Source organism: Strongylocentrotus purpuratus, unplaced genomic scaffold (genome assembly GCF_000002235.5).
Source record: "Strongylocentrotus purpuratus isolate Spur 01 unplaced genomic scaffold, Spur_5.0 spur5_scaffold_10, whole genome shotgun sequence".
NCBI classification, from domain to species: Eukaryota; Metazoa; Echinodermata; class Echinoidea; order Camarodonta; family Strongylocentrotidae; genus Strongylocentrotus; species Strongylocentrotus purpuratus.
The window spans coordinates 18,705,753-18,719,886 of record NW_022145595.1 but is presented as its reverse complement, the minus strand read 5'-3'; the positions used below and the strand labels follow the sequence as shown (position 1 = coordinate 18,719,886).

Below are 14,134 nucleotides of genomic sequence, written 5' to 3'. Positions count from 1 at the left end.
GAGTATACATGTAATTATCGTTATATGTATGTTTTTGTAGATGTGTTCAAGGTTAGAGAATACATATTCATTCAGAGAACAAGGATGGTAGTTTAAGTCAGTTACGGTATAGAGGTTTGAATTTTATATAATGTAATTTGAACACGCGGGACTGCCAATATCTTTGGCCAAGCAGGCCGGGATACGCGTCCGCGTTTAGGAGTGATGAGGGGGACAGGAACCCCAAGAAGAGGGGGATATCAGCGGGAGTTACTATCCTGCTGGTGGATCACGTTCAGAGCCCCATGAATTGGGGGGCTACCGGGAGGAGCTACTATCCTTTCTGGTGATCACGTGACCAGAGATCCTCAGGATTATTCTGAAAAATTAATTCTCACAGTTTGATATTGCAGATAGGATTATATTACATGTATTTTGGTTTTGAGTTTCGCAGAATTATGTTCCTGAGTTTTCATGTTCGTACATAGCAATTTGCATCATGTATGTGTATTGGTATTACAGGCAGACATTGCCTATTTTAAATGTTAACGCCTTGAAGCGGAAATAAATGTCGAGCAATTGCAATTCATGTTCGTACAGTTGCTTTCTTCACAAAAGCTGATATTTGTACCAATGGCTGAGAAGACTGAAGAAGATATAGCTCCAAGCTCTTCACAGAACTTGACGTGTCCGCTATGTCTTGAAATCTTTGACGAGGCAACCATCCTGACTTCATGCGGACACACCTTCTGTCGGAATGTCTCAGGAACTATGACCTGTCCCATCAGGATCTCGATCACATGATCTGTCCTCTCTGCAGGGAGGTCACCAAGTTTTTAAGCGAACCGTGTCAAAGATTTCCTTACCAATGTGACTGTCAACGCACTGGAAGACGATTACCACGCGAAATGTGGAGGGGCGAATGCTGTCCTGGAGATGCATCCAAAATGCACTGCTTGCAAACGTCAAGATGAGGCTGTGTCATTCTGCAAAACCTGCAACAGCTACTTGTGTGAGAGGTGTCTGACGGGTCATCAGAATATGTCTGTGATGTTTGAGGCCCATGAGATTGTATCCGTACAGGATATCATCAACGGGAAGGTCAGCATTAGTCATCTATCCGAGAAGTGTTACATCCACAAACAAGAGAACAAAGATATGTTTTTGTGAGGATTGTAAAGTCCACGTCTGTCTCAAGTGCGTGATAGTCGTCATCAATTTCACAAAATCAAGAATCAGGCTGACTTCGAGCAGGAGTTACGGCTTAAGGTAAACGTGTTTTCATGGGAACCCTAGGTAACGGAAGCGGGGAGAGGTGGAGACAGACGGGCTGATGGAATAGTTCTTGGAGGGGGGGGGGGAGGGGGGGGGTGGGGGGGGGGGGGGGGGTGGGGGGGGGGGGGGGGGGGGGGGGGGGGGGGGGGGGGGGGGGGGGGGGGGGGGGGGGGGGGGGGGGGGGGGGGGGGGGGGGGGAGTTGTCACCGGCAGGTAGAAAAAGGAAAATTAAATGTAAATATTTTGCATTGTAATAAGCATCCTAAAATCAACATTTCCCCACACGGTCGTTACGCTCCCTCGAATATTGATAGACCCGATGTTTATTATGTTCATAAACCCCCTTCTTTAATATAGGCACTACAAGCATAGGATCAGATACTTCTATCAATCAAATGGGTCGGGGCAACAGTAGATCACCCCGGGCCCCTTGAAAATAAATATTTAGAAGCAAATGCCGAAGATCTTTACAAATAAGAGAGGACCTTTTTTTCCCGCCTCCCTTGCCAGACAATTTTTTTTACATCAATAATTTTGCAAAGCAAAAAAGCTTCTAAAAAACAAAGTGTCACCATTCCATATTTAAACAAATTTCTCTAGGTCGCTACGCCCCTTCACATATTAATAGATGTACCCTTTCTGATCTGTACGAAAAACAGATCAATGGGGAGAAGGCAAAGGCCCCATCCGGCTTGCAAGATAATAGCACGATTGTATTTGATATTTTTGCAGACTTGAAAAGCTTTTTTACCCTGAAATACAGTTTCAAATTTCCAAAACGCTATCTTTTCAAAACGCATGTGCTTCAAACAATACTTGATTACAATTTTCAATTTCGCAGAAGCATTTTTGTTTTTGTCTGGTGGCTACACTGACTCGCTTAATAGTAATTTTCTGTCTAGTTATATGATCGTTAGCATTATAGAAACTCTTTTAAACATATGTCTTATGGAAATAATAACTTTGAATCTTAAATCTGCTTCTGTGCTTTACACCATAATGTTTAAGAGAGCTACATTCCCATACTAAAAAAGAGGAATATAATGTTTTTTGCTCTTTTTGTTTGTACTTAAAAACACTTTTCTTTGTAAATATATAGAAACGTTTGTATGAAAATAGAAATGGTGTTTGTTGCGGAGGAGGGGGGGGGGGGGGGGGGGGGGGGGGGGGGGGGGGGGTGGGGTATCATGTCGGTAGTAAACGTAGCTACATTTCATAGCTAAATTTGTGGGAAATTCTTTGGAGGCGCTTCCCCCCCCCCGTATAGAGTAAAAAAAACTCTTACGGTGCGCCTTGAAGATACGAAGGGGAACCTTGTATCATCATCTCAATTTCTTTCATTTTCTTCACTGTTCTTCTGTTTCTCTAAATATCTCTGTCTCTTCGTTACTTTCCCCTTATTTGTAGTTCACCATTTAATTGGTGAAAGGGCACGTGCCCAGATTATCCAGAATACTTCGTACTATATATCATTATCACCATAATTGGTAATACATGTAGTAGTATCATTATTATTATTCTTATCTTTATCATATTGCTTTTATTATAATCGTTATTACTATTATTGTTATCATTAGTATTATAATAAATAATAATAATAATTATTACTAGTTGGCCTATATCAATTTTGTTTATCTGATATTACTGGCTGCTTTCATACAAATGCACTTATTGCAAGGTGGGATTCCCTTTTAAGAAAGCCGAATAACAATGTATTGGTTACAACTTTTTTGAAAAATAAGGCGCGTCCTGAATCTGGTGTTCAATTTTCAAACCTGCACATCTCATTCTACAGAATGTTCTTTTCACTTCTCTATTTATTTGTGTTGTTTAGGTGAATGACCTTGTCCAGCGATGTGCCGCTAAGAAGACAGAACTGGAGAAGAACATTCAGAATGTGGAAGTACAACGCAATGAAGTATACACTGCCGTGCAGAAACTAATGGACGATGTCAGTCAAGCCTACAGCGTCAAGGCTAAAGAGCTTGAAGAAAATCATCGAAATCTCATCGAGCAACTCAATTCAGTAAAGCAGAGTTTCGAGGACGACCTCAACGTCTTGAAATCCAAGGATCGACAGAGGATTAAGAGTATTTGTAGTTCAATAACACTGGTAGCCAGGGCGTACGCAGGGGGGGGGGGTTTTGGGGGTTCAAACCCCCCCTTTGGTATTTTTATGTGTGTAAACCCCCCTAAAAAACCGAAACCCCCCCCCCCTTTGGATTTTTTAAAAAAAAAAAAAAAAAAAAAAAAAAAAAAAAAAAAAATATGCCCACGGCTAACCTAAAAAAGGTGACCTTACCCCCCCCCCCCCCAACGAAGAAAAATGTCAAATTTTCAAATTTCGAGACCCCCCCCCCAAAAAAAGTGTCCGCTTCCCCCCCCCCCCCCCCCCCCCACTGAGCGACTTTTCGGCTGGCTGAGTCGTTGCGATTTTTTTTGGACTCCAAAAAGAAAAAAAAAAAGTGTACGCCTACCCCCCCCCCCCCCCCCCCCCCCCCCCCCCCCCCCCCCCCCCCCCCCCCCCCCCCCCCCCCCCCCCCCCCCCCCCCCCCCCCCCCCCCCCCCCCCCCCCCCCCCCCCCCCCCCCCCCCCCCCCCCCCCCCCCCCCCCCCCCCCACTGAGCGACTTTTCGGCTGGCTGAGTCGTTGCGATTTTTTTGGACTCCAAAAAAAAAAAAAAAAAAAAATGTACGCTTACTCCCCCCCCCCCCCCCCCCCCCCCCCCCCCCCCCCTGAGCGACTTTTCGGCCGGCGCGATTTTAAATTTTTCGGGAGCAAAATATTTTGGGCCCGATTTTAAAACCCCCCCCCTTGAAAAAATCCTGCGTACGCCCCTGCTGGTAGCTAATGACAGACTGGGTCGTCTTGAGACAGACAGTCTGTCTGCTCATACTTTGCTCTGTGAGGAGCTGGACACCATGCTGAAAGAGGCTACCGATCACACTTATGCGGCAGCCATTACGAAGAAAGCACAAGAGAAGAGGTTCAAGCCTGCAAACGATTCTCGTCTTGACCTCGGAAGCATCTCAGAATCAGATCCCGAGGCTCAAGTCATTCAGTGTGTAGGTCTACGGGGAGAGATGCGGGGTATGACCCCGTACTCTGATGATAGTGTGGCTATCGGATATTTGAATGAACATGGTATAGATATCAATGCTTCAACTGGTAAACAGGAGCAGTATGGAAACATACCAGGTAACATGGAGTGTTATGATCTTGTGTTTCAACAAGACAGGTCATTGTGCATATCGACGCGTAGCAAAATAGACAAATCGTCCTTGTTTTCACGAAGTGACGGTAGTGAGGAAAATCGTAACGCAGAGTGAATGCAATTTTGTTTCACTACCGTCAATTCGTGAAAACAGCGACGAAATATTCTCCCAATGGCTCCAGGAAATCAACCGTCCACGTCGTGAAAGGCAATGGCTTTCTTAGACTAAACAAAAGTCCGTTAGATGAAATCCTCATCGCGGCTTACAGTGAGAAGAAAGTCTATATCTATGACCCGACTGGATCCACTCTCAAACACACTGTTCCAACAAAACACAACGACATGAGCCAGGTATCTGCTACCAGGTCGGGTTTGATCGTCACGAGTTCATGTCGATCAATAAGCTTTCCAAGCGTGGTGACGGTCTATGACAGGGTTGGAAATGCTGGTAAGTCTGTACAAGCTCCAAATCGTGTCTACCTGTATGCTGCCGTGGATAAGAAGGACAAGGTGTATGTAGCGAGTGTTGATTATCAAAATGGTAACGTGGTGATCAGGCACTATGACCTTAATGGTCTGAACCTGAAGGAAAGAGTTGAGTTCAATGTACTTAATATGTCACTTGGTAATACTTGGTGTAATTTGGTTTCCCTCTCTCCAGACATGCTCGCGTTGGCTTGTGACAGGAAGTTGTATTTTATCAAAGTATCACTGTAATCATCTGTATTTCACACTCTGTTCACCCTTATTTGTATTGTTTATACCTCTCTGCTCCAGACCTACTCTCAAATTGGCCTATGTTGCTATCTTTTGATGTTCATTATGTGATAAATAACCAAATAGGAAGATGCTCATTCTCTAGATAGATTTTAATTGCCCGAATACAGTTATCATTATTCTGAAGAATGATAACTTCCGAAATAATATGTAAATGCAGTACGTACAATGTACATCTACTTCTTGCATTGTGTAATCGTATCTCTTAGATATTTACGGAAATTCAGTGATAATATCATAATGTATGAATTCAAAATTAATAAGCACATTGATAAGGTTCCTGTGAGTGTTATTTTCCTTATGTTGTTATTCTCAAAGTAATACAACAATTATTTTGTTTGTGCCTATATTTTGTGTTTTATATTGTGAACATTTTGTTTCTTTAAATGAAAAAATATTGTGCTATATTCCATGAAAAATTCCTTCATATTCACTTTGCACCCTGTCTGAAAAGCTATTAAATGTAATGCTCCGAGACTTATAATATGACAGACTAGTTTGCTATGAAGTAGAGAAGAACGATGTATTAACAAATTAGGCCTCATTTAACAGTCGGAAGTAGGGTTTCTTGACTATAAAGCATTCTATTAACTTATGTAAAATATATTATGATACATTATATTAACTTATGTAAAATATATTATGATACATTATATTAACTTATGTATAATATATTATGATACATTATATTAACTTTTACTGCAGTTCCGTTATAATTAGTAATTTCACTTTGAATATATTCATGCCAATTTGGCAGTTTTATTTTCATAATAATTACCATTTCATTTCAATTCAATTTAATTCAGTCAAGTTCAATTTGATTCAATTAAATCAAATCAATACAGACTATCGATTTGTGACGTGGAATTTGGAGTATCTTCATCTGCATTTGATAACCAAGGATAGAAAGAGAATGGGGTAAAATAGGATTATGTTTATCATAAGTTATGATAAATTGTAGAAATGTTGAGGATATTAGACCTAAATGTGGTCATGCGAGTAGACATACATGACAAACCCAGGGATGAATCGGGAGTAAACATCATTTCAATGTTTCCCCATCGTTTACAAAAATGACATACCAGTTGATATGTTTGTAAGAAGATAACATCGAAGAAGTTCATTGTGTACATAAGCGACCTAGCTTGGGGACAATTTTCTTTCAATTGTTCTTAACAATTGTATCAGTTTTTTTCAAAGGGGGGGGGGGGGGGGGTTCTGATAACTGCATTTCGATGGAAATGCAGTAACTTTTTACTTTATATTTTTGGTGAAGAAAGAAAGTCAATTCTTATGGGTAAAATGGCGTGACCATTTTTCCGTGCACACACATAGTCTCTATACTCTTTTGCTACACTGTTTTGTAATGTCTTAAAGTTCGTATTTTGTATCTTCATTTGTTGTTTCTCTTTCTTTTAATGAGAAAATTCACTATAGTTATACAAAATATATATGCGCTGTAAACCTAGCCTATAATTAGATGTACATTATTTTATTGTATGCACACGGTATTGTTGATTGACACTGGGAAAGTCATTTAATTGTTCACAGAGAAAGGGAAGAGATAGAGAGAAATAGAAGGTGATAACGGAATAATAATGGAGAAAGAGGGTGAAAAACAAATGTAGGTACCGTCCTTTACTCTTCCAAATATAGTAATGAAAGCCTATAAATCGTCTTGTGATTTTACTATTGTAACAACATTGGTATTCAAGTACACACTTGGAAAGAGAATGATTATGTGTGTGTGTGCCTCAGTTGAGAGGTCTAATTTCCATTCGAGCATCAAAATAAAGTTATGAGAAGCAATGTAATTGTAATACTATGTTATCAATACTAAACATATATTTTCTCGCCTGTACGATATTTTGCTACTTACCATCTAATGTGTTTTTAACAATTTTTCTGGCAACCTTTTGTCTGTTCTAAGCTCCTGATTTACGAGTAGTATGTGTGTTCTTTCTCTTTTAAATACGTACCTTACTTAGAAACGCTTTTCATTAAAGTCATACTTATTCAGGAAGACTAACATTTTGTACATACACCAGGATGTGATAGTTATTACAAAGTCCACTTCTCTGTCATGAGTAATCTTAGGTAAAGAAGAAATATTAAAACCAAACATCACAACCTGTTCGACATAATCAAGGACCTTTTGTTCCGTTCACATTCAAAAAACACATGGACAATGTCCTCTTTTACGTGGTACTTCGGGGCAGTATCTGTCGTTTTGCTAATCTCCAATCGTAAAGATTGTTTCAAACAGGTAGTATAATTATTTAAAATTGAACTCTCTTAAACGAATTTCCTTTGTATACGTCAAATTTCTTTTGAACACGGAAGACTAATCAATGTCTCTTTTTGGTATACCACCTCCACCTTAAAGACAGCATCTGTTGGTGAGGTTGTAGAAACGTTTGCTGCTTACGTCACTGAACATGAAAGACTAATCATTAGGGACTTTTATATTTGCACGATGAGAAAGTGGACTGCTCGTGTGACATCCTGTTAAGGCAATGTGACGACAGTGCCTTAACAGGACGTCACATTGCCTTAACATGATGTCACATGTCGCAGTCCACGTCCTCGTCGTGCAAATCTAAAAGTCCTTAATGTCTCTTTTTAGTGTACCCCTACTCCCTAAAGACAGCACCTGTTAGTGAGAGCCTGTTTACAAGAAATCAGATTGTTGAAACGTTTGCTGCTTACGTCACTGAAATCAACTCGTGATTTTTCTCTTTATCATCGTCTGTTGTAAGAGTTGCGTTTACATAATACTGTTGTACAATATTCGCAGAACATCTTCAACCAAAAAGTATCTCCTGAAGTTAATTAACGCAAGTTATTTTTTAAATTCCCCTTCATCTTTCCCCTCGCTCTTCTTTTTGTTGATGTTGGTTCCATTCGATCCATTCGTAGCTTCGCCACTGCTTGTGAATAAATAGCTGAGCAAATAGCGTTGGGTATTGCGTTGATAGCAAAAAAACCCAAGGTTGAAATCACAGTCACTGAATATATACACTTTTCTCACAGCGTACGACATATTTAAAATTGATATGAATGAAATGTGCCGAGCTCTATACAGGCTCTAGTTGTGTTGGGTACGCTCCTTTACATAATATAGTCGACCATTGCATCTATATTAACATTAACAAGTATTTCTGTTACTACTTTCAAACAACAGACTGAGTTTACGTGGTCGACATTAAGTTCAAATTCAGTTTATACAATGAGTACAATTGTTTAATGTAATAGTTTGTAAAGTTGCGTCAAGGCAAGACAGGGTAGTCTACCCGATCACTATTATCATAAATAGTTGACAAGGTATTCATAAGTACAAGTAACAAAATCAGGTACATGTTCATTGTTAAAGAGGTGATAAAAGAAACACTTTGAGAGATTATTGCACATAAATTATCACAGACTTTGGTAATATTCAGCTGTTTATAGGGGAGAGAGAGAGAGAGAGAAAGAAAGATCCAGAGAGAGAGAGAGAGAGAGGGGGGGGGGGGAGAAAGAGAGAAGAAAGTGTCTGCGTTTGTGAGTGTGTGTGCGTGTGTGTGTGTGTGAGAGAGAGAGAGAGAGAGAGAGCGAGAGAGAGAGAGAGAGAGAGAGAGAGGAATAAATAGAGAAAGATAGAAGCTTATATCAGACAGAATTGTGGTGAGAGAAAATCATTTCTTTATTTCATTGATCCATGTGGTAGGGTCCAAGCATGATTATTTCAAATAAATCATATTCCATGTGTAGTATCGCTATGATAGTTACATGTTCAATTTGATATGATTTTTCACGTTATCACTTCTTGAGACAGAAATGATTCACATTATCATGGTTATAATATATCTAAATCATGAGATTTTTAAAAAGAGAGGAACGGTGAAATATTTTTTCAGGCAAATTGTACATAAGGAAAGTCATAGCCTCGAAGCAATTCAATCACAAGAATAAAACAGGTTGACAAAGAAAGCTAGTAATGAAAGCAAATCAAACGTCTGGCTTTATTATCCAGAATTCTACTAAAGTGGATCTCCAGCATAATAATTATATTCACCACTGAAAGCTTAAATAAGTCGCCCTCTATAGACAAAAATGATGAATACGTATATACCGCCATTAAGTTCAAAGGTGCTTATATCCTGCGCGCTATCTGTGGGAAAACCCATTTCTATTCATAGGATGCACAAACTACATGTTATGAACAGACGATCTACTCAAGTGTGATTTTACCATTATAACATTATTGATATACACACTTGGATAGAGAATTATTACTTTTGATAGGCGCACCTCTTTCGACGCATATTATTATTCAACGTGAAAACTTGGACTCAGTCAGGATATTGTTACAACCTACCACGTCAATGAATATTGTTTGAGCTTGCATGAACTGACTGTTGAACATTTGCCAGAAAGCTGATATTTGAACCAATGGCTTAGAAGACTGAAAAAGATAAAGCTCTGAGCTCTTCACAGAACCTGACGTGTCCGCTATGTCTTGATATCTTCGAGAAGGCAACAATCCTGACTTCATGCGGACACACCTTCTGTCGGAAATGTCTCAGGAACTATGACCTGTCCCATCAGGATCTCGATCACATGATCTGCCCTCTCTGCAGGGAGGTCACCAAGTTGTCTGCGAACCGTGTCAAAGATTTCCTCACCAATGTGACTGTCAACGCACTGGTAGACGATTACCACCTCATGTGTGGAGGGGTGAATGCTGTCCTTGAGATGCGTCCCAAATGCACTGCTTGCAAACGTCAAGAAGAGGCTGTGTCATTCTGCAAAACCTGCAACAGCTACTTGTGTGAGAAGTGTCTGACGGGTCACCAGAATATGTCTATGATGTTTGAGGCCCATGAGATTGTATCCGTACAGGATATCATCAACGGGAAGGTCAGCATTGGTCATCTATCCGAGAAGTGCTACATCCACAAACAAGAGGACAAAGATATGTTTTGTGAGGATTGTAAGGTCCACGTCTGTCTCAAGTGTGTGATCGTCGGTCATCAATTTCACAAAATCAAGAATCAGGCTGACTTCGAGCAGCAGTTACGGCTTAAGGTAAACGTGTTTTCATTGGAACCTTAGGCGCCGGAAGCGGGGAGGAGGTGGGGATAGACGGTGCTGATGGAATAGTTCAAGTGGAGGGGGGGGGGGGGGGGGGGGGGGGGGGGTGGTTTCGCAAGGTAAAAACAGGAAATTTAAATGTAAATCCTTTGCAATGTGATGAGCTTCCTAAAATCAACATTTCCCCACACGGCCATTACGCTCCCTCGAATATTAATAGACCCGATGTTTATTATGTTCATAAGCCCCCTTATATAATATAGGCACTGCAAGCATGGGAGTAGATACTTCTATCAATCAAAGGGTTGGGGCAAAAGTAGATCTACTCCCTCCCCATTGACAACAAATATTTTGCAGCAAAGGTCTATCAACAGATTAGTCCTCTAAAATGCAGAATTAAACATTCCAAAACCTAGATTTCCCCAGTTACTGGTCACTACCCTGCTCTACAAAATATAGAAAGAAGTGCAATCCTATGTTTATACTGCAGAAATCCTGTCTCCAAGAGTCAGCAAAAGCTAGGGGCATATCATTCCCTCTATCGGGGGTGGAGCCAAATCATTTCTGCCCCCTCCCTCTCACAATAGATGTACCCTTTCTGATCTGGGGAGTGTTTCACAAAGACTAAGATCAACTTTAAGTAGGACTTAACTATGGCAGGCCGTTCATGCCACAAGTTCCTCTAACCATTCCTGGCATTGGTTTCTCAGGGGACGTACAAATCGTTGTTGCAAATCTACAGAATTTACCTTTTTTGATAGTTCATTATTGAAGGAAAAAATATATAAAGATCATAATTGAAAGACCAATGGGGAGAGCAAACAGTGGCATGAACGGCCTGCCATAGTTAAGTCCAACTTAAAGTCGATCTTAGTCTTTATGAAACACCCCCTGTACGGAAAACAGATCAATGGGGAAAAGGCAAAGGCCCCGCCCGGCTCGCAAGATAATAGCACGATTGTATTTGATATTATAGCAGACTTGAAAAGCTTTTACATGTAGGCACTCTGAAATACGGTTTCAAATATCCAGAACGCTTTTTTGTTCCTCTAGGTCGCTAGACTTTCTCGCATTTTTATAGTTGGAATGTTTCTTATCATTGGACAAACCCTGTCTACTGCAAATGCGCTTGAAACGGGTAGGATGTGAAGTTCAAAACTTCTCTCTAGTAAAGGGGGTGAGACAACAATCTTGCCACCCCTTTCAGATGACATGAAGCCAGTGGCGTACGCAGGATTTTTTCAAGGGGGGGGGGGGGTTTAACATTTTTAAATCGGGCCGAAATTTTCGCAACGACTCAGCCAGCCGCTGAATAAGCGGGGGGGGGGGGGGGGGGAGGGGTAAGAGCACATTTGAAGGGGGGGGGGTTCCTCCAAAATACACACATAACAAAGTTTAAGAGGGGGGGGGGGGGTTACCATTTAATGGGTGAAAGGGGCACGTCCCCAGATTTTCCAGAAAACTTCGTACTTCAAATACACCAACATTCCCATAATTGGTAATAGATGTAGTAGTATCATTCTTCTTCTTCTTATTATCATATTCTTTCATTATAATTGTTATTTATATCATTAATATTATAATTATAATAATAACTATCATAATACTATTATTAATATTATTATTCTATTACTATTTGGCCTATATCCATTATGTTTATCTGATATTACTGCTTTTATACAAATGAACTTATTGCAAGGGTCTTATTCCCTTTTTTTGTTAAATCCGAAAAACAAAGTATTTCATTCCTCGGTCCTCATATGACATATGGTAATTTAAGAGATAGGTCTTGGATCTAACTTTTTATGAAAAATAAGGCGCGTCCTAAATCTGGTGCTTGATTTTCAAACCAGCTCCACGTAAATGGTATACATCTCATTCTACAGAATGTTCTTTTCACTCATCTATTATTTGTGTTGTTTAGGTGAACGACCTTGTCCAGCGATGTGCCGCTAAGAAGACAGAACTGGAGAAGAACATTCAGAATGTGAAAGTACAACGCCATGAAGTGTACTCTGCCGTGCAGAAACTACTGGACGATGTCAGTGAAGCCTACAGCATCAAGGCTAAAGAGCTTGAAGAAAATCATCAAAATCTCATCGAGCAACTCAATTCAGTAAAGCAGAGTTTCGAGGACGACCTCAACGTCTTAAAATCCAAGGATCGACAGAGGATCAAGAGTATTTGTAGTTCAATAACACTGGTAGCTAATGACAGACTGGGTCGTCTTGAGACAGACAGTCTGTCTGCTCATATCTTGCTATGTGATGAGCTGGATGCCATGCTGAAGGAGGCTACTGATCACACTTCTGCGGCAGCCATTACAAAGAAAGCACAAGAGAAGAGGTTCAAGCCTGCAGATAAAAGTCGTCTTGACCTCGGGAGCATCTTAGAATCAGATCCTAAGGTTCAAGTCATTCAGTGTGTAGATCTAAGGGGAGAGATGCGCGGTATGACCCAGTACTCTGATGGTCGTGTGGCGATCGGATATTTGAATGACGATGGTATAGATATCATTGATTCAATTGGTAAACAGGAGCAGTATGCAAACATACCAAGTAACGTGGAGTGTTTTGATATTGTGTTTCTACAGGACAGGTCGTTATGCATATCGACGTTTCAAAGCAGTGAAGCACACATATATTCTCCCAACGGATCCAGGAAATCAACCATCCACGTGAAAGGCAATGGCTATTCTTCCAGACTAACAGGAGTCCCTCAGATGAAATCCTCATCAGTAACAGAGAGAAGAAAGTCTACATCTATGACCCGACTGGATCCACTCTCAAACACACTGTTCCAACAAAACACAACGATACGAGCCAGGTATCTGCTACCAGGTCGGGTTTGATCGTCACGAGTTCATGTTATTACACCAATCCAAGCGTGCATGGTGACGGTATATGACAGGGATGGGAATGCTGGTACGTCTCTACAAGCTCCAAGCGGTGTCTACCTGTATGCTGCCGTAGATGAGCAGGACAGGGTGTATGTAGCGAGCGTTGATCTTGTGAATGGTAACGTGGTGATCAGGCTCTATGACCTTGATGGTCTGAACCTGAAGGAAAGAGTTGAGTTCAATGTACTTAACCTGACGCTTGGAGATAAGTGGTGTTATTTGGTTTCCCTCTCTCCAGACATGCTCGCGTTCGCTCGTGACGAGAAGTTGTATTTTATCAAAGTATCACTCTAATTATCTGTATTTCACATTCTGTTCACCCTTACTATCTCCACCAGATCTACTCTCATATGGGCCTATATATATTTCATGTTCTGTTGTTTATTATGTGTATAACCAACTGAGAAGATGCCCATTCTCCAGATGGATTTTAATTGCCTGAATACAGTTGTCATTATCCTCTATTCATATTAATAAGCTTCCTTTCTCGAAATAATATGTAAATGCAGTACGTAAAATATACATCTATTTCTTGCATTGTGAAATCGTATATCTTAGATATTTATTGAAAGTCAGTGATATGATATCCTAATGTATACATTCAAAATGGTTAAGCATATTGATTAACTTCTTAATTCGTCAGTGTTATTCTCCTTACGTTGTTGTTCTTAAAGTATTACAAAGAACATTTTGTTAGTGCTTCTATTTTTGTATTTATATTGTGATTATTTTGTATCTTTAAATGAAGAAAGAATTAATGCTAACTTTGTAAATGGGACCCCCTTGTAAAGAAGCTTTTCAGCTTTTACAGGTCATCCTGTCAAGTTATAGGTAGTAATTTTTTGTTTTCATTTTATGATATCAATTTCCTCTCCGTGTTTATGTTACATTGAACTTGTCTGATACATAAAATCAATC

The 14,134-nt window shown here is 40.3% G+C and overlaps 1 protein-coding gene across 1 annotated transcript; it reads left to right on the top strand.

Moving 5' to 3' along the window:
- Positions 1 to 10,091: 10,091 nt before the first annotated feature.
- LOC115921706 (tripartite motif-containing protein 45-like) lies at positions 10,092 to 13,200 on the top strand. The gene is made up of 2 exons (XM_030979678.1): positions 10,092 to 10,311; positions 12,242 to 13,200. The coding sequence occupies exons 1-2, from the start codon at positions 10,093 to 10,095 to the stop codon at positions 13,166 to 13,168; spliced, it is 1,146 nt and encodes a 381-aa protein (XP_030835538.1). The 5' UTR covers position 10,092; the 3' UTR covers positions 13,169 to 13,200.
- Positions 13,201 to 14,134: the final 934 nt, after the last annotated feature.